Below are 21,155 nucleotides of genomic sequence, written 5' to 3'. Positions count from 1 at the left end.
GCATTCTTTTCATTTTAACTCTTTTTTCTTCACTGAGAGACTATAAGCAGTCACTCCAGGATACTTAGAAACCACTGGGACTATAATTTATTGTCGACAAAGTAAACTACTGCCTTATCTCGACATTTTATCGAAACTGCAAACGTGGCCTACTGATCAGCAAAAGCCTGTTAGCACCTAAGCTAACTGGAACCAAAATGCCTCCTTTCACTGTGGCCGATTTTCAGAAGATCCTTCAGAAAATTACTGTGCTGGAAACAAAGATGCATCGGATAGAAGGGAATGTGGAAGTGAATGGACTATGCGGGAATGACACCACTCTTCCATGGTGTCAGAGCAGCAGACATGTACCTGCTAACACATGGCTAGTTAGCCCAAACAATGACACTCCAAAACAGGAGGACTGTGCAGTTGGGACCAGCTGGAACACTCTTGGCGCTAGGCCTAAAGATAAAACGTTTCCCACGGACATGAGAGAACGGATAACAGGCAGTGCCCAGCGCCCTGAGATTTGTGATGCAACTGGCTGGCCTGCACTCTTATCCAGAAGGAGTGCCACCTCAACCCCCCTACCAAGGAGGAAACAGCCATGGACAGCAGTAAAAACTATAAGTAAGAGCAATCCTGCAGAAGAAACAAAGATATATTTAGAGAACAGATTTGCACCACTTTCACAAGATCCTGACTCTCCATCCCAGGAAACCCTGTGTCCTCGAAGACCAAGGGAAGGTACGAGACCAAATCTATAAGCAAAAGGCCTCAGAGGGAGCTGACGACTGGGCCTGAAACACTGATCGTGGGCGATGGTGTCGTGAAAGAGGTCAGTAGCCTCTGTGGCAAAAGAAACACCAAAGTCCTCTGCTTCACCAACGATTTGGTCTCTGACATCTCAGACAAAATTCTGGACATTGTTGCTGACCACACAACGGTGAAATCGCTCATTCTGCACACTGGGGCCTTGGATGTTGTGAAACAACAATCTGAGGTATTGAAACAAGATTTTACTGGTCTGCTGCGCAAAGTCAGATCTGTTGACACTGTGTTGTTTATCAGTGGCCCTCTACTGACTGTCCGAAGAGGGGATGAGAGATTCAGCAGGCTGTTGGTTTTGAACAAATGGCTCAAAACTACATGTGCTGCTCAATCAGTGAACTTTAGTGACAATTTTAATATTTTCTGGGAAACCAGACACCTTTTTAAGGCAGATGGATTTTGCCTCAACAAGTCAGGAGTAAGAATGTTCACCTCCAACCTATTTTACTCTTTGTATCACACACCAGCTTCCCCTGCCAAGGACAAGAGACAAGACAAAACAAAACATCAGATAAGACCACACTCTGGAGGAAAACGACTGAGATCGCTGAGCCAGGAGGAGTCTTCATTGCCGCCACCTTCACCCCCCCAAGAGGAGCATCCTCCAGTGCCGCCAACTTCAACTCCCCAACGAGAGGAGCGTCCTCCACTGCAGCCATCTTCAACCCCCCAACAAGAGGAGTGGCCTCCACTGCAGCCATCTTCACCCCCCCAACAAGAGGAGTGGCCTCCACTGCGGCCATCTTCTACCCCCCAACAAGAGGAACGGCCTCCACTCCCAACAGGAGGAGACTTCCATTTTTCACCACCCCAAACCCCAGCCAACTCCCCACCCTCCCCAGCCCCTCTCTCTCCCTCCTCCCCCCTCCTGGATTTTACAGATGAGATGAAAAAGCTTGTCAATGTAGGAATCAAGCTAACACCCCGTCCACATCCCATATTTTCTCCCCTAAATCTACCCCATTGCCCAGCCCCACGACCGAAACCACTATCACAGAAACTTCTCAAAGCCCCTTCACCTCCTCAGAATCGTCATCATCATAACAATTCTAACTGATATGGGCTGGGTCCAGGCTTCAAAGCTGATATCATTAAGGTTTTCAACCAGGAAAAGCCGGGGCCCTGTGGAATTCAGGTAGCCTCCTCAATGCCTCTGTTGGCAGGTAGTAGAAAAAGGGTAAATCTGCTAAGAAACAGAAGATACTCGACTAAAACTTATTAAATTTAGCTCCAATTCCTCGTCAGCCACAAACAGCTGTAAAAAATAATACAATTGGTTTTAACTCACTAAACTTAGCTTTGTTAAATATCAGGTCTCTTGGAGGCAAATCTTTTTTAATAAATGATTTTATTATTAAACACAATCTCAATTTAATGTTTTTAACGGAGACTTGGTTAGACCAAGATAACAGTGCAGCTGTACACATTGAATAATGCCCTCCAAACTTCTCTTTCGTGAGTAAGACTAGAACTCGTGAAAAAGGAGGAGGTGTTAGTATAATTTTTAATGAGTTATTCAAATGCAAGCAGGTGTTTTATGGAAATTTCACTTCTTTTGAATATGTGGCTCTTCAGTTAAATATATCCTCTCGGTCTATATTTCTTAATATTTACAGACCACCTAAATACTGTACTGATTTCTTTGATAACCTTGCTGAACTACTGTCTATTATCTGCACTGACTTTGATTCTGTTTTAATTGTTGATGATTTTAACATCCATGTTGACAAACCTGAGGACAGAGTGACTGAAGAACTGCGTTATGTCCTTGACAACTTTGGACTCACTCAGCACGTGACGCAGCCCACACACACAACAGGGGCCACATCCTAGACCTGGTTATCTCCAAGGGTCTAAACATTTCCAAGGTTCTGGTATCTGACGTTGCTCTCTCTGATCACTGCTGTGTTTTCTTTGAAAGTGATTTATCTGTGAACACTAATGTTCAAACTGAGGTTATCTCAATCGTTACATTACTGAAAGTACCAGTGATATATTTATTCAGGCTTTCTCTTCCATAACCCCCCTCTCTAGGTTCTCTGCAAATGAACTTGTTGAAGATTTCACTTTAAAAATTACAAATATTATTGATTCCATTGCACCAACTAAAGTAAAAGTGGTCTCCAATAAAAAAAAATGGAGGAATACCATGCAGGTCAAACATGAAAAAAAGGAATGTCGAAAAGCTGAGCGCAGGTGGCGTAAAACAAAACTTCAGGTTCATTATGACATTTATAAAAAAAGACTTCACATGTTTAATCTACAACTGAAAAAGTCAAGGCAGACCTTCTTCTCAGACATTATCACCAAAACAAAGATAATGCACGCGCTCTGTTTGCCAGTGGCCTCTGAACATTTATTTACCAAGGCCTGCAATGAATTTGCATCCTTCTTCACTGCCAAAATTCAAAAAATCAGACAAGCAGTCAGCACTACTGTACGCGTTACTGGGAATGTGTTATCTGTGTGTCCACCAAAAAACAACTCAATCACTATGACACAATTTAATCCAATAAATTACAAAAACCTACAAGATATAATACAACATTTGAAATCCTCGTCATGCTGCCTTGATATTCTACCATCACCGTTTTTCAAAAAGGTTTCAGACTGCATGACCTCAGATCTGCTTCAAATTGTCAACATGTCTCTTCTTTCAGGTGTCCCCCAGGCCATGAAAACAGCAGTAATTAAACCACACACTCCTGAAGAAGAACAATTTAGATGCATCAGAAATGAACAACCATAGGCCTATATCAAACCTCACTTTTTTAAGTAAAATTTTTGAAAAGGCTGTTTTTCAACAATTATCTAATGATAAATGACTGTTTTGATGTCTTCCAATCAGGATTCCAATCACATCACAGCACAGAGACCACCCTAGTCAAGGTCCTCAATGATATTCATTTAAACACAGACAATGGCAAAATCTCAGTTTTGGTATCACTTGATCTTAGTGCTGCTTTTGACACAGTTGACCACAAGATACTACTGGACAGACTTGAAAACTGGGTGGGACTCTCTGGTGCAGTACTAAATTGGCTTAAGTCCTATTTAGATGACCAGGACTATTTTGTGTCTATAGGTAAATACACATCTGAGCGGATGAAAATCGTATGTGGAGTTCCTCAGGGATCCATTCTGGGGCATCTGCTATTCAACATCTACATGCTCCCCTTAGGTCAGATAATAAGAAACAACTAAATGAAATACCACAGCTATGCAGATGACACACACATTTACATCACCATATCACCAGGGGATTATAGTCCCATACAAACACTGAGTAAATGCATTGAACAAATCAATGACTGGACAAGCCAGAATTTTCTTCAGTTAAAAAAAGAAAAAACTGAAATTATTGTTTTTGGAGCCAAGGAGGAAAGGTTAAAGGTTAATGCTCAGCTCCAATCTGCACAGATGAAATGTTCAAACCAAGTCAGAAACCTTGGTGTAATCATAGACTCAGACCTTAATTTCAGCAGCCACATTAAGACAATTACAAAGTCAGCCTACTATCACCTTAAGAATATATCAAGGATTAAAGGACTTATGTCTCAGCAGAATGCAGAAAAACTCGTCCATGCATTTATCTTTAGCAGACTAGAATACTGTAACGGGGTCTTTACGGGACTCCCTAAAAAGTCCATCAGACGGCTGCAGCTCATACAGAATGCTGCTGCTCGAGTCCTAACAAGGACCAAAAAAGTAAGGCACATAACTCCAGTTCTTAGATCTCTACACTGGCTTCCTGTCTGTCAGAGAATAGACTTTACAATTCTGCTGATGGTTTATAAAGCACTGAATGGTTTAGGCCCAAAATACATTGCTGATCTGCTACTACTTTATGAACCACCTCGACCTCTGAGGTCATCAGGTACTGGTCTGCTTTCAGTCCCTAGAGTCAGAACGAAACATGGTGAAGCAGCATTTAGTCATTTTGCACCACATATCTGGAACACACTCACTGAAAGCTGTAGGTCTGCTCCAACTCTCACCTCTTTTAAATCAAAGACTAAGACCGTTTTTTTGCCACTGCCTTTCTATCTTAGCTTATTTTAACTCACTTTAAATTAAAATTTTAATGTAATTTTTAATATATTTCTAATTTTCCTTTTCTTTTCTGTTTTATTATATTTGTCATTTTAATTATGTTATTTTATGCCTGTCTGAATGTCTCCAATGCTTTTAATGTTTTAAGGTAAAGCACATTGAGTTGCCCTCATGTATGAAATGCGCTATACAAATAAAGCTGCCTTGCCTTGCCTCTGACACCTACCCAGTGACAGCTGTTATAAAACATTAACAGAAGAGTAGACGGTCTTTATGCTGATAGTCTCATTTGCTTACGAAGCCCATGTAGAGGCATAAGTATTAGTTTCTGTTTGTTTTATGAACAGCTAATAACTCCTCACAGGAGCTTTAAAATAAGGGGGTAAGTGAGAAATGGGCTATATCAGTAGTGTGCAGTTAAGCTCTCGGTATGAAACTTTCCCCCTGCCAATCATTTTGGACATCCAACATCACTATAGAAATCGCCACTCTCCTTCTAAATGCACTTGTTTGCTTTTCAAGGTCATAACAGTCATCAATATTAATTTCTGTCTGTGACATCTCCACCTGAAAACTCCTCACAGGAGCTTTAACTTACTTTAGCATACATAACTAATGGACATATGTTAACAAAACCAGAGTTTGTGCTAGGCTAACCAAGCACCTTTACAGCCAAACCCCAATCAGACTGTTACAGCTACACAATGTTAACATGTTATCTTGTATGCTATTTGTTGGTAGTCTAGATTAGTCCTGATGGTTTGGGAATCTTTGGATATGTAACAGGTCTGTTTGCATAGTACACACCATGGACTTAGAGATACCTGGCCCTTAGCAAGTAACTACAGCAACAAAAGAGTCACGTATTCAGGATTACTTGTAGTTTCAGAACAATTCCGAGATTTCTTTTGGCTTGGTTTTTCTCCAAGAAAAAGTGCTTCATCTACAAATGCTACGAGGTGACTTATTTCTTTCTCAGCTTAGCGGTAATTTTTCTTCCCTTGGCGATGTTTCTCTTTGCTATTTTCTGAGAGGGCCAAGCTGAATCACAGTATCTGTAGAGAAAGAACTCTGAGAGAGAACATGCAGAGATTTTCCTTCGAGCAAAGAAATAATTTTATTCACACTAAGTCGTTTTTTATCAAAATGTTCTTTCATCATCATGATGATAATGTAAAATGTCAGTAGTATAAAAAATTACCTTTAGTTACAAGTCGTTCCAGAGACTCATTTTGTTCAGCGTAACACAAAACTATCACTCAAGAATGAATTATGATGAGACACTGCCACATTTCCTCCTGAAAAAAATCCTCATAAGGCCTGATATAGTTTAGCATCACCCACTGAAAGAGACACAGGTTTTTGGTCAGTGGGTTTGTTCCACTTCAGTACTATAACAAAATTGGTGGATAACATCAAAAGAGGTAAAGAATGTCCCTCTAACACCCTCTCACTCTGTCTCATACTGCCTCTCACTGTAGCTTTTCAAAGCCCATCAATCATCAGACTTGTCTCACACTCATATTTACTGGCAGAAAGATGCATCAGCTGCTCTTTTGTAAACATAAAAGCCTTCTCATCCCTGTCAGATCACAGAAATCCACTTACAAGGCTGTTGTTTTTTTGTTGTTTTATGATGTAAAGTTTTATAGCACAGAAGGGAATTTGTAACTGATGTCTTTTATGACACAATATTGTGTGTGTCTATACAAATCTGCAGAAGATTTGCATGCTTATAGTGCTTCCACAAAATGTCAACACGCAGATATAAAAATGCTAATTCCAGTATAATATATCTAGGTTTTGAGTACAACAAATGTTGTTTTTTGTTCTGGATGTGTACCTGTATGAATGTGGGAATACACACAGCCCTGATTGCGACAGGATTTCTCAGTGTCTTCCCCATGTGTCAGACGGTGACACGGTGTCACTTCATTTAGCTGAGCCGCCTTGTGGAGCTTAAACCTCCTCTCCGGGGAGAAGCCCTACTTTCTCCCTGCGCTGCTCTGGGTTTGCTCAGTCTGGCTCTGCCTGTTGTTGCTGCTCCTCTCTGTCTGTTGGTGTAATACCCTTGATCAAAGCTTGGCAGAGAATAGCATTGTCACCCACTGCAAATCTGCTCAGACAAAAGTGCAACAGAAGGAAATTTGGGTCATTTGGAAAAAGACTGAGGCTCCTGGAGGAATTTTTTACAATTTGTAAGCAGCAAAGCATGACTGGTGTTTATAGAATGCAAATACGTTCTAATTCAGTCTAGACATTGCATCATTTTGTGTAAGAGAGGACAACAAAGTCGGGTATTCAAGGATAATTTATTCAGAAGTTGAAGTAAAGTTATTTTTCATAGTTTTTATATAACAGGTTTTTTAGAAGAATGTGACGACAAAGATGGTTTGAATACTTGCCTCATCTTGAAGATCAGCAGAATACACACTAGTACAATTCATTTTTTATCTCCACTTAACACTTTGAGCTTTTGCACATTCCAGCACAACTTGTAAAACTCTTCCATTACAGATCTTTTGAGAAATATATAATATACAAAGTATTTATTGTAGGTATTAGGGAATGTTCCCAAGTGACTCATTTACAGGTCCAAATTTGGATTCCGACAAACCAACCAAAGGTATAATGGCAGCAGTTTCAAGCATTACAAATAACCGTATAGAAATAACTAATTTTGCCCTGCCCGAAACACTCCACCCTGTCTCTGGCTCACGGAGGTGATCAGAGAGCAAAGGGCACGGCTAAGAGCGGCTGAGAGAAAGTGGCGTAAATCAAAACAACCCACTGACTTGACAGACTATCAGCAAAAACTCTCCTCAATCACCTCTGCTTTAAAATCTGCTAAGAAGGCGTTTTATCATGCAAAAATCTGTGCTGCCACCGATGCACGCAAACTCTTCTCCGCTTTTACTTCTCTGCTTTCTCCCTCAAACCCACAACCCTCCACAATGTTGACCCCGGACATGTTTGCCTCGTACTTTACTGACAAGGTTGCTACCATCAGTAATAAATTCTCTGAGCCTGACCAACTCAGCTCTCGGCCACCAGCTAGTGATTCCTCACTCAGCTCATTCTCTCCACTGAGTGAGAGCGAAGTCACCAGGCTTCTGCTTGCCGCTAAACCCACAACCTGTCCGCTTGATCCGTTACCCTCACATCTCCTGCAGGCGATTGAGCCCACAATCAGCCCGGCAGTAACAAACATCATTAACTCCTCTCTGTCCACTGATGTTTTCCCTACTACATTCAAGCAAGTGAGGGTCAGACCATTGCTCAAAAAACCCACTCTCAACCCAGCCCAGGTTGAAAATTACAGGCTGGTCTCACTTCTTTCATTCCTTTCAAAAATACTGGAGCGCACAGTCTTCAACCAGCTCTCAGAATACTTACCGTGAACCGTGATCTACTTGATCAGTATCAGTCTGGCTTTAGGCGGGGCCACTCTACTGAAACTGCACTGTTGTCGGTAACAGAATCGTTGCGTATGGCTGAAGCAGCGGGTCAGTCCTCAGTTCTCTTGCTGCTGGATCTGTCTGCTGCTTTTGACACAGTAAACCACCAAATCCTCCTCTCTACACTCTCCTCACTTGGTATCTCAGGGTCTGCCCTCCAGTGGTTCAAGTCCTACCTCACAGGGAGATCTTTTAGAGTATCATGGAGAGGAGAAGTGTCCAATATGCATGGCTTATCAACAGGGGTACCTCAAGGGTCAGTGCTTGGTCCCCTCCTGTTCTCAATTTACACCACGTCACTTGGTGCAGTGATCCGCTCCCATGGCTTTTCCTATCACTGCTATGCAGATGATACACAGCTTTTCCTATCTTTCCCACCTGACGACACAACTGTCTCAGCCCGGATCTCATCCTGCCTTGCTGACATTTCTAAATGGATGAGGGAACGTCACCTACAGCTCAACCTGTCCAAGACTGAGCTTATTATCATTCCAGCCAGTCCCACTATGGACCCACAGATCAATATCAAGTTTGGATCACAAAACCTCATGCCCACTAAGTCTGCCCGAAATCTGGGTGTCATGATCGATGACCAGCTAACCTTCAAGGTTCATGTTGCCTCGATTGCTCGGTCCTGCCGTTTTTCCCTCTATAACATCAAGAGGATCAGACCCTACCTGACAGAACACGCAACACAGCTCCTGGTTCAAGCTCTTGTAATGTCACGCATTGACTACTGCAACCCTCTACTGGCAGGCCTCCCTGCATTCACAGTTAAACCTCTGCAAATGATCCAGAACGCAGCAGCACGTCTGGTCTTCAACCAGCCTAAGACAGCTCATGTCACTCCCCTGCTCATCTCACTACACTGACTTCCAGTTGCAGCTCGCATCAGATACAAAACTCTAATCATGACTTACAAAGCAGTAACCAAAACCGCTCCAGTTTACCTGGAACCCCTCATCCAGGTCTACTGCCCTTCTTGCCCGCTACGCTCAGCCTCTGAAAAGCGCCTAGCGCTTCCAGCACACAAGGCCTCAAAATCACTAGCTCGACTCTTCTCTTCTGTTGCCCCTAAATGGTGGAATGAATTGGCCAACTCCATTCGATCTGCAGAGTCCCTCTCTATTTTCAAAAGACAGCTAAAGACCCAGCTCTTTAGGAAGCACTATGCACTTAGCTAGACTGTTCTCCACTGTTGTCCCCAGTGGCAGATCATGTCTTCCAGCTACAATTGACTCGCACTGTCCTGCTCTACTCTGGGAATCTGTGTTCAGCTCTTGAGTGACCCAGCACTTGGTACTTTGGTCATTATTGTGGTGATGTTAATTGTTGATGATGATAATGGAAGGTCTTAAATTGTTTGGTTGCTTCATTGTAGATGTTCCTTATTTTGAAAAAAAAATAAAAAATTCCTTACTTACTTTTGTGCATTGCCTTTACACTGCTTGGCAGTACCTGCACCCAAATTGACTTGAAGCACTTTGTTACTCTTACTGATCTTGTTTCCTCTTGTCTAGATCTTTGCTTGTGTTGTTCTTGTTCTCGTATGTACGTCGCTTTGGATAAAAGTGTCTGCTAAATGACATTGTAACATTGTAACATTGTAACATTTTATGCTGATTGTCTCATTTGCTTGGGTGGATCATAAAGAGGCATCAATATAGATTACAGTCTGTTTCATGACCACCTAAAACTTCCTCACAGGAGCTCTAATTTTCTTGACAGAATTAGAGCTGCTGTTTACCTACGTTTGTTTTCTAATTCTATTCCACCAATTTACCAAATTAGAATCCACGTTTGTTCTAGCTTACATGACAATTAACTTTGATCCTGATACAAAATGGAACTAACAACTTGTGTGGGGTGTCATTTCTTTGTTCTTTTGTTTGCTTGTTGGTCTTTGAAAAAAGAGCTAGACTTGGTAAATGCTGAATTCCAATTTCATTTTTAAACTTAGCAACAAGCTCTAGAGAGTTTGTGATAGCTATATTCAGGACAATTAACCAATTCTACCAGCAGGTGTGCAAAGAGTAGTTTGTTGCCTCCATCACTGCATAATGCACTCTTTTATACCAAGTCTTTAAGAAAAACCAATCCCACACCATTGGGTGGCCTAGTTTGTCTAGTCTCCTTGAGTTGGATTTAGCTCTGCTTTTCATCTCACTGACAACAAAAGAAACAGAGACATAAGGCGGCATCAGAAGTACCCTCGCATGGCCCTGTCAGTGACGACTAGTCTTACCGAAGTCACGAAGCAGCCGCCAGCAGCTGTCTGCCTGCCTTTTATTTTCCCTCCTCTCTGATACACATCCTTTGTGTTTATTTCTTGTCTTCCACTGTCACTGTCTATCTTTCCATCTTGTTGCCTTTTGGCACCCTCTCTGTCTCTCGCTCACCACTCTCCCTCTGTCTCATCAGTCTATCTGCCATTGTTATCACCTCTTACTTCTATAGTTGAGCAGGCAGCACGAGAACAGCAGTACATCATGGAATGTAGTTAGAGCAAACTTCTCACTTATGAAATGATTATTTTGACATTATGAACAAACTATCAAACTGTTTAATTCCTCATAGCTCTAGACTCATGAAAAAAGAAGTCTCTGCTTATTTATTTATTTTTCTTTTGCCATTTCAAACTAATTTCCAGCTGCATTTGATTTTTTTCACACTTTTTTCTCAACTTGTCTTACCAATGAACAGAGAAATGAATAACCACCCCTGCCTCCATATCACATTGTCATTGACATTGGCTCTCTGAGCATTTGACCAAAGATCATGGTCATAGTCTTGAATAAAACATGAACCCAGCCCAAGTCTCTCTGCCATGGCTACTGAGGATCTTAGACCCTGATATTTAGCTGCTTGAATACATTTTTCTTGCCTGGTAGTGCCCAAACTATTCCCAAACGCAAATGCAAAAAAACATTTTTCTGTAACCCCTCTGTTCATTTTCAATTTATTTGGGGTGTTATCACATCGGAATGCCTCTGGACTCTACAACCAATCAGGGCAACCATCTTGATGGTTGTCCAGAAGAAAATCATTGCCCCCCTCCACAAGGAGGGTAAGCCGCAGAAGGTCACTGAAGGCCAGCTGTTCACAGAGTGCTGTACTGAAGCATGTTAATGGAAAGTTGACTGGGGGGTAATAGTATGGTAGAAAAAGGTATTTGCGCATCAGGGATGACTGCAGCCTTGAGAAGATAGTCAGTGGACTTAGGCATGTACAGACAAATGTATCACTCATTGTGCAGGCTTTGTGCACAATGTAAAAATTAAAAACTTTCTTCAGCATGTTGTACATCGCCTCGCCATAACACCTTGTCAGCTGCTGCTTTAGGTATCTAAAGTTACCACATTGAAACAATATATCTTATAACTGATGGTCACATTTGTTCTTGTTAGTCACAAAGAGGCACCAATATCAGTCTCAGTCTGAAATATGAAGTCTAAATATGAAATGACTGACTTTGAGTCTTTAATGATTTTATAATTGTACAACACAGCACAGCAGGGCCTCATGTTTCAAGCTTTGTTTACAGTTTGTAGATGAGATATTGCAAACCAGCTGTCACTGTTTGTTCAGCCTTTCACAGAGATATAATGGCTCTCAATTCTGGGCTGTTAGGCATTGTATTTGTATTCATGTAAACTTGTTTACTCATCAGTTCTCACATCCTCCAAACTGCAATCAGGTCTTTTTCATGCCGACAGATGTGCGATTACTAGGGAAGCCTGCTTTCCTACAACTCTCTTCCTCAACCAAGCCTGTGTATAAATACAGCGGTGTTTTTTGTTTGTTTTCAGTGATTTAAAGTTGCATAGAGTTAGTTGAAGGATTTGCTGTTCGAGACAAAGCTATCATATGCCAAGCTTGCTATGACCCTCTTTTCACTCTTAAATACAAATATCTCTAAAAAAAAAGAGAGAACACAAAAGTTCTGTTTGAATTTCAGTGGTCTAACAACACACTTTTACACATACTAACTTTTTACATGTACTACAGCTGAATCCAAAAGATAATGTTTAGATGACCCTTAATGCATTGATCCATTGGCATTTTTCTGTCTGTCGAGTCGTTGCACATGCCAGCCCTCTCTTGCAGTATAAAGATAATAGGGTACTATTAGTCCCGGGGATGGAGGTGACAAGTGGCATCATCTGGAATCAATGATTGTATCTGTGAAATGACCCGTGTGGGGGGGAAGTGCCATAGACACCTAAATGATCTAATTACAAGCCACGGTTCATTAACGGTAATCGCAGCATATGGAGAGAATCAGTCAGAGGAAAGCTGTCAAATTTTATCGTGCAGAGGTCTTTGTGGACGTGTTAGTGGAGGACGAAAGTTTACAAAGTTTGGAGACAGCTGAGAGATAACATCCCATCGCAAACATCAGATGCACTCTCCGATATGTTGGTTAATTTGTCTGATAGGAGTAACCATATACAGACACAGTATTTCTAAATGACACAGAACCCATAGTTTTTAAGGAAAAGCTGTAATGACAAACATCGGAAGACCGGGGACGAGCTCCAGATCCTGGGGACAGTAACAGAAAGTTCCTCCATGCTGCACAGACAGGTTGTTGTCTGGCAGCATGGAGCATTTGGTGCAGGTCATAGAGTAGTAATACCTTGTTGCTGTAACTGGAAAATCCGTGACCCTTACCCAGATCCACATGGACAGTGTAAAGGTTTCAGTTGGGAGTGAATTAAACTATGACATGATTACATACAATACTTTTATGGTGACCCTTTAGTTCCTTTGTATATATTTGATATGTATCTTCATGTAAAAAAATACTTCAGTGTGCTGTGTATACATTTGTTAAATAAATCTTTAAATGTACACTGGCCTTCTCTCTTCAAATTGCAAAATAATTTAAATTTAATTTAAAGTAACATACAACATTATACACAAATAATTGCAATATCAAAGAGTTGTTTTACATTTACTTTTATTAAAAAAATTATTTATTACAGAAATAAAAATAATGGCTGTTGAAGGTAAACATGTTGGCGTGGATCATCCAGCCTCCTGGTTCTCTTCTTTGGCATCCCCCCAGTTGCAGTCAGCTTTCTGTGCAGGATTGTGCTCTGGAGGTCTGTGATGTACTTGTAGTCCTTATCCACCTTCATTGTGTACAGGCTCCACTTTTTTGACTTCTTGTTAAATATTGTGCAATACAATGTTACAATGTTACAATGTCATTTAGCAGACGCTTTTATCCAAAGCGACGTACATACGAGAACAAGAACAACACAAGCAAAGATCTAGACAAGAGGAAACAAGATCAGTAAGAGTAACAAAGTGCTTCAAGTCAATTTGGGTGCAGGTACTGCCAAGCAGCGTAAAGGCAATGCACAAAAGTAAGTAAGGAATTTATTTTTTTTTTTTTAAAAATAAGGAACATCTACAATGAAGCAACCAAACAATTTAAGACCTTCCATTATCATCATCAGCAATTAATATCACCACAATAATGACCAAAGTACCAAGTGCTGGGTCACTCAAGAGCTGAATGTAGATTCCCAGAGTAGAGCAGGACAGTGCGAGTCAATTACCTGACATAGGAGAAAGAATCAGAGGTTTAGTCAAAGCTTCTCATTATCTTACAGCACTGTTCATTTGATTTCAATCATAATAACCCTTCCTTCAGCCCCGTATGTAAACAGTTATTTTTTCTAGCCATGCAAGGAGTTGACACCACTATCGCTAGTGTGTATTGTGCACACATGGTTCATATACTGTATTTCCTATTGATATCTTGAATATTATCTAATATTTTTTGAGTAAGTGATGTCAAAATGTGCTCTCTCCCTCCTTGGAGAGGAAGACTGTGCCCACAGATTATTAATACAATTATTATGTGTATTTGATTCCTTGTTGAACACTTTTATTCATGCTTTCCTTCACCAAACCAAGCTTTTAGAGAAGCAGCTAACATTCACAGGATTTTTTATCAGCCAAACTTTTTGTCTCTCATCTCTTTAGTCTGTATGGTGTCTGCCTGTCCTGCAGTGGTCTCAGATTGCAAATTAGCATGCAGATCACGTGAAGTGAAAGAGAATGGTTTGGATTTTATTCTGTGCGGACACTAAAAAAAACCTTCTGCGTACGGAAATCAAAAATAGCTCGTTATAAAAAGTAGAGCAGTATTTATACCTCCACGCAAGCAGTGGTCAAAGCAATGTTCATGTTCATGGAGTTCTTATCGGGCCTGAAACTCACCGGTCAGAGGGGGACCCACCGGTCAGAGGGGGACCCACCAGTCAGAGGGGGACTCCGTTGAAACACGGGACGCAGAGGCTTGCACCCCCCGCTGTTTCATGTGCTCGGTGTGGACGTTGATGTTTCCTTCTCGTAGTAATGAAAACACAGACAAGACGGCATGTAGACTTTGTTTTCATGCTGATAAAGAGCAACAGGAGAGCTAGCAGCTTACAGGCTGTATACAGGTCTCTATAAACATAGCTACAAGACGTTAGCCGGCCGAGCTGTCTCATAGATGAACAAAACCATGAACACCAAGACAAATGAAATGACATGATTACATGTCCAGTAGAAAATCAGCAACCATGGCGTCGCTTTAGAGACCCTTCTAATCCTTCAGCTGTCGCAGAAATGCAGCCCGCATATTGACTCGTGTTTGTATCTTCATCCAGTGTTTTTAAGTCGTCTCCTTTTCCATCACAGTCTTCCTCTTCTTGCTCTGCGTAACGGCAGAACTTGAGGGCAGAAGTTGGGCTGAAATCGTTGGTTTCTCTCTCTCTGACATGTTTATCAGGTGTTCTGTTAGTGAACAGTCTGTTGATGACGATCTCAGTCAGGTCCCGCGCACTCCTGTAAACAGTAGGTGTGTCTTTCGGCAGGTCACAGGTCATCCGGCCGGTCAGCCAATCATTGCGCTTGGTGGCGAATGAATGATTGGACGAACTTATTGCAGTCTAGCTGCTGACACAGACAACTGAGATTTCTCATCTCAGTGTTAAATCACTTTGTGTATTACTCCCTATCGATGCATACATTGCTTTTTGCTCGTGATTGATAAAAATGTATCAAAATAACATGTCCTACTCCAGCTTTAATACTGCAAATCTGATTTAGCATTGTGTTCAAGTTTACACTGTATGATTGGTTTAAGCTAGCTCCTGCTGGGATTTTTTAACTTGTTTAAAACAGACTACAATTAGCACACGCCTCTTTATCAGCTAGAGTTCATAAGGACCATCAGCTTATAGACTGTTTTTTTTGGCAAAGTCTTCAAACTTCAAGGGCTAAAACGATGATTAGATTAATCAGTCATTGAATTGATTGAAAAAAACTTATTTACAACAATCTCCACCAAAAACACATTGATTCTAGTGACTTAAACTGTGTACAGTAATGTAAATGTTTTCTCAGTCTTCTGTCATTTAACTCAGTCAAATAAAGAGAACTTTGTCTTTTAATTTCCTGAAGATTGATCAAAATATAATCTGTAGAGCAGATTAATCCCTGCAGAAAATATCTGTAAGGCTGGTGTATTTCAATAAAAAATGTTTCATGTATCAAAATAAAGAAAACATAGATAGGACTGAAGTTTTATTCAGAGCCATAACTTCCTTTGTTAACTTGACTTTTCTGCAACATTTCTCAGACATCCAGAGCTAATGTACACCATTATTTAAACCTTTTCAAAGCATTTCTTACCCTTGAGCTTTAGTCGCACCATCTCACATCTGAAACTTGTCACTCTCAGGATTCAGCCAGTCAACTCAACATCCAACAGAATGATGCATGGCCCTATGCAGGCTGGCATGATTAGCATTACATGACCATGTTGAAACATGCAGGTGCTTATGAATAAAAGATGTGACTTCCTCCAGCGAGCGCTCCATCATACTGCTAACTCATGCAGTAAGTCACTTTTTCTCCAAGAATGTCAAAAGAACTGAGGGACAAGTCATCGGCCAATTTACATGAGTGAGGGATAATGTACAGTGAGTGGGTTGTTAATGCAGAATTTAACCCTGATGGGATGGGCAGGGCCCATAAGGTTGCTACACATCTCCTCACATATGAAGTCAATAATTTGTCACAAGAATCATAGACTCACGGTTAAAGCTGAGTCCATAGCCACAGTTAACCTTATAGCCTTCTTAAAATGGGCTGACTGCTGTTATTGCTGACATTCGAGCTAATGCTAAAGCAAAATATCCAAGATTAAAGTGAGTCCTGCTGTGTCTGTGGCTATATGGTCTGCTCTTTACAGCAAAAGTCAGCTATCAAGGAATAGCAGACTGTTACAATTGGTTATTGGCCAATCAGAGTCAAGTACATAAAACAGCCGTGCAATAATACCAAGATAATTTACACAAAGACTATTTTTTACCGTAGACACAGTAACATCAACAAAAACCTGCTGATTCTTTGGCACATGCACACTCTGGTTTAATGGGCAGCTCTGGCAACGCATCGCCCATCTCATCTCCTGTTGTGAAATGCGACCTTTGGCTGTAGGTGACCCCACTGGAATCCCATTACCCACATCCACACAGAGTCATCACCGGAATTAATTAGAGAGACTGTCAGAGAGGAAACGGCCCCGGAGAGGGACTGCTAAAGAAAAGGCTGATTGATCTCAAGCCAGTCAGAAATCCAATGTAGAGTCACTCTGGGTACAATTAAGCTTTGTGCTGACATTAGGGATATTGTCTCAGCAGGTGGTGTTTGCAGGTGTGTGTGTCTGAGCTGATGAAATGTTTAGCAACAGTAATGGATGTTTCATGTACAGTCAGATGTGTTAGCTCTCCCGTAAAGCTTTATTTTCCCCTGGTGTACTCTCTGTGCATTAGGCAGAATTTAACAGACTGTGTTGATTAAACTGATGATGATGAGTGTTGCTGCAACTCTTGCTTTCTCATTATGTCTCAAAACCTCTTTCTTACTCTTTTCCCTAATTTTTCTTTGCCCTTGCCTGCCTTCCCATCTATTCTGTGCACATTTTTCTTACCAAAATCCATCTTCTAAATGCTACTTTTTTTTTTATCCCTCCCCCTCTTTATTCCTGTTATTAGATTTAATGCTCGGGCTCGTCCTTGTCAAGTCCTAGACTAGGGTTTCTTTTCCTAAAGCCCTGTTTTATGTCAACGACACATTCTTTCTTCCTTCTCTCTAATGTCTGATTGTTCCCCTTTATAGCTTGTCGCACTCATAATATCTTATTGCTCCTCTAACGCTAACTCTGTCCTCTCTCTCTCCCTCTCCTCTCTTTGTCTCATGTTGTTGCCAGGCATGGCTGACTGAGATCCACGAGTACGCCCAACAGGATGTGGTCCTCATGCTGCTTGGAAACAAGGCAAGGCATTGTGGGAAATGTTTTTGACTGTGGGCTTTAATATATTTTCCAACGTAAACAATGTTAGTATTAGGGCCACATGATAGAAGAAATAATTAGACATTTTGAGAATAGTCAAAAATTAAGTAATAAATAGAAGAGCAGCCAGCCGCCTGCGCTAAAATAAGGAGGGTGGAGCATCTTGTGAGGTTATACTTGAGTACAGATTTCATGAAGTGCTAAATATTCAGTCTTTTAGCACAGCACCACATTGTCATAAGTATAGAGATGTTAAAGCAACACACTGGCTTCTTCTCAATTCTTCCATTTGTCTTCTGTTGTCCCTCACTCGGGTCATCCTGTGTCTCACCCCGCAAAGAATTGACAGAAACATGAGGACAGAGGAGGCATGTTTGCTAAATATTTCTTCCTCCCACAGCGTCAGTCTGCAGCAACATCAGGTACTGATGACAAGTTCCCTGGATGTTTGTACCCACAGGTACAAACACAGGAACTGGGAAGCAGCCACTGAGTCTACTCTGAGGAAAAGCAGGCTAATAGGCAGCTTCTGCACACTCCTGCAACTGCTGTTTGTCCTCATCTGTTGAGTATTACTTCACAAAATGATCCATGGTGCACATTTTAGTGCAGGTGGCAGTAAAACACAGGGTTTAGTGCAAGATTATGACTTAATCTCTTAAATATACGAGTTATAAATTCCCAACTCTTTTTTCATAAACATATCTTTATTCCTCTTACACTTTATTACAGCTATATTCTCATAACATTACCATTTAATCATGAAAATCTCATTTTTTCCCTCCTTAATGCGGCTTTCTTCCTGTGTGAAATGAGTATCAGATTTTGTTCAGTTTTATTTATTCAGATCTTTTTTGGCTTGCATTATTAGACATGAATATATTGAAGGAGTCTTGCTGTTTATGCAACCAACAGTGAAATCATCCCACCGGCGAGTTGTTTCTTGTCTGTGTAGTAAAAAATGATATAACTTATTCCTCCTTAAACTATGAGAAACAGATCAGTGAGTCACACAGTTACACTGCCTGACAGGTTCTTGATTACATTCAATGTGGGCACTGAAGTTTATTTTGAGACAATGACTCACTACAGAACCAAATGTGGACTAATATGCAGCTAAAAATAGATCCAAAAACTTCAGTGGTGATTCTTGTTTGAGTGATGCTTTCTAAAAACTACAGTGTGCCTTATCTTGGGAACTTTTTTAGTTTTATTTCTAAAAATACAAGTTTATTTAATTCAGATCTTCAGTATGAAGAAACAGGCTTGGCAGGGCACTTGGCACTTTGTTGAAAACATTTTTTCGGGGGCTCAAAATCCAGAATGGAAAAAATATTTTCTTGTTTATGAAACTTGACCTTTCATTGACATCAGTAGCAATACATATTTTTGATACACCTGCACAGTATCAAGCATTTTTTAATGTATATAAACTGTATAAAACATGGACAGAACAAAAGCAGTCCCAAGTGAAGCCAAAGAGCTCCCCCTGGTGATTGACTGCAGTATAGCTCATAAATCCTGCCTCCTCCACCATATCAGATGGAACATGGGTCAAACCAGAATATGTAAATTCACACTGAATTAGTTTTTCTTAAGCATGCTTTCTATTTAAGCCCTTAGTTCTCATCATGTTGATTTATATGCAAGTGTTCACTTTTTCAAAGAAGGTTAGCTTTAACTACAAAGAGGGGATGTGACGCCATGATTTACAGCTCTGTTGACAAATGTGTGCTCCTGCAGCATTTGGTGGAGGAGGAGACAACCATTTAAATTCTAACCCAGGAGTCATTGAACGGAGGGATCATTGATGTTTTATCTGTTTATTAGTTAAGTTAAATGTGGTTAGAGGTAGAGGTGTGCCGTCAATCCCACGGCTCCACCAGACAGGTCGTTTCTGCACATAACTTGGCTCCACCAGCGCTATATGTCAGCAGCCATTGCAGTGGTGTTTCAGCATCTCACAGTGAGAGGAGATGAGGGAACCTTGCACATATTAATACACAGTCAATGTTTATCTTCAAGAAGAAATACACTTTACTCAAACCAACTTGAGGCTGAGTCAGCCATCAGTATCTGTTGTCCTGATTTTTTTTCATTCATTCCCAAATTGAGTGGTGCTAATCTCAAGCACACACTCACAAACACACACTTTTGATAATATCTCAACCTGCTAATCTGCAAATATCAGTGTTACACATTTTTGTACAAATGCCACTAACATCTCCCCTCTGCACAGAGAACAGATGTCTCTGCCTTGGAGCTCTGTCTAGTTTCAGTCCAGGCACTCCATATCAGTCCTTAATTAGCACTCTGAGAGCCAATCTTGACTCATTAGCTGCTATCAGACCTGAACACCAGGAAGGCTTGCATGTAAACTGTGGGTAAATAGTGACGTTCTGCCCAGTCGGTTGGTGGATTTTGTGCTTTTAACACTAATGTTGGTGCATGATGCGCGTGACCTTATTTTTCCTGTCGCACCAGGCTGATGCAACTCACGAGAGAGTGGTGAAGAAAGAAGATGGAGAGAGGCTTGCAAAGGTAAATGGCTGAGAAAATATGAGTATAGTTTTCTCCCCAGATGTAAAGCTGTGAGAATAACCAGAAAGTTTTCACTTCAACTTTTAATTCTATTTAAATTAAAGCCTTGTGTGAGCATGGAGGTAGCAATTTCTTTTTATGTAATTTCTCAATTTTGATATGTCTGATATAATTTCTGTGGAATATGAGAGGGTTATGAGTATAACAGAAAGGTGAGGTTATCCAAGGATGCATTCTCCTTCTCTTTTTTACTATTTATTTCACAGATTTAGTCTTTCAGCTCAGTGAGAAAAGAAATGCACCCCAAAATGTGGAAAAAAGCCAAATACCTGAGATGTAATGCCCTCTTATAGATGATAAACCTTTAAAAACTAATATTTATAGTACATTTTACCTCCTTCTGTGTCATCCATAAAATGTTTGTTTTTGTTATAAACCTCGCTGCCCTTTAGAGGAGCTAAAAATGAAAGCACTAAGCACTGAAACCAGAAGCAAACATCCGATTTTTATAAATCTTTGACTGTTGCTTTGCAGAGTGGCACACAAAACAAATGGCAAACAGAAAAGCAATTCCAACCAGAAGAAAGAGCAATAAAGTGCCACTAAGTAATTTAAGGTTCAGCCTGGAAAAACAGCACATCAGTTACCATCACTGTTGGCTAAGACAAATTCCCCTGCAGAGGTAAAGCTGGGGCACAAATTCATCACATCCGAGCAGCACGAACCTAAGGGAAACAAGTTCAACACTGTGTTGTGAAGTGCTCTATATATTTCTATATCATTTAACAACCTGTGTCAAACATCTGTTTTAGCTGTCTGGGGCAACTTTCACAATGATAGCCTTTAGCTAAGATCTGATACATAGTCAAACTTCCGATGTCCTAGCTCATCCTTTGCACAAATTGGAGCGTATTGGTGGTGATTTC

At 40.8% G+C, this 21,155-nt stretch overlaps 1 protein-coding gene across 2 annotated transcripts in view; it reads left to right on the top strand.

Annotated features, from left to right (window-relative positions):
* Positions 1-21,155, top strand: part of LOC117832173 (ras-related protein Rab-26) — a 103,880-nt gene that overhangs the window by 78,098 nt on the left and 4,627 nt on the right. The window contains exons 7-8 of one of the 2 annotated variants that reach the window (XM_034711180.1): positions 17,605-17,670; positions 20,173-20,229. In XM_034711180.1, the coding sequence (XP_034567071.1) occupies positions 17,605-17,670; positions 20,173-20,229 (123 nt within the window). Of the gene's footprint in view, positions 1-17,604; positions 17,671-18,088; positions 18,206-20,172; positions 20,230-21,155 lie in introns of those variants that run through there. The other variant, XM_034711181.1, reaches the window with a different exon arrangement.

The sequence above is a fragment of the Notolabrus celidotus genome, chromosome 20 (genome assembly GCF_009762535.1).
Source record: "Notolabrus celidotus isolate fNotCel1 chromosome 20, fNotCel1.pri, whole genome shotgun sequence".
NCBI classification, from domain to species: domain Eukaryota; kingdom Metazoa; phylum Chordata; class Actinopteri; order Labriformes; family Labridae; genus Notolabrus; species Notolabrus celidotus.
Note: the sequence above shows the minus strand (reverse complement) of the source record. Positions and strands in the feature narration are given on the sequence as shown.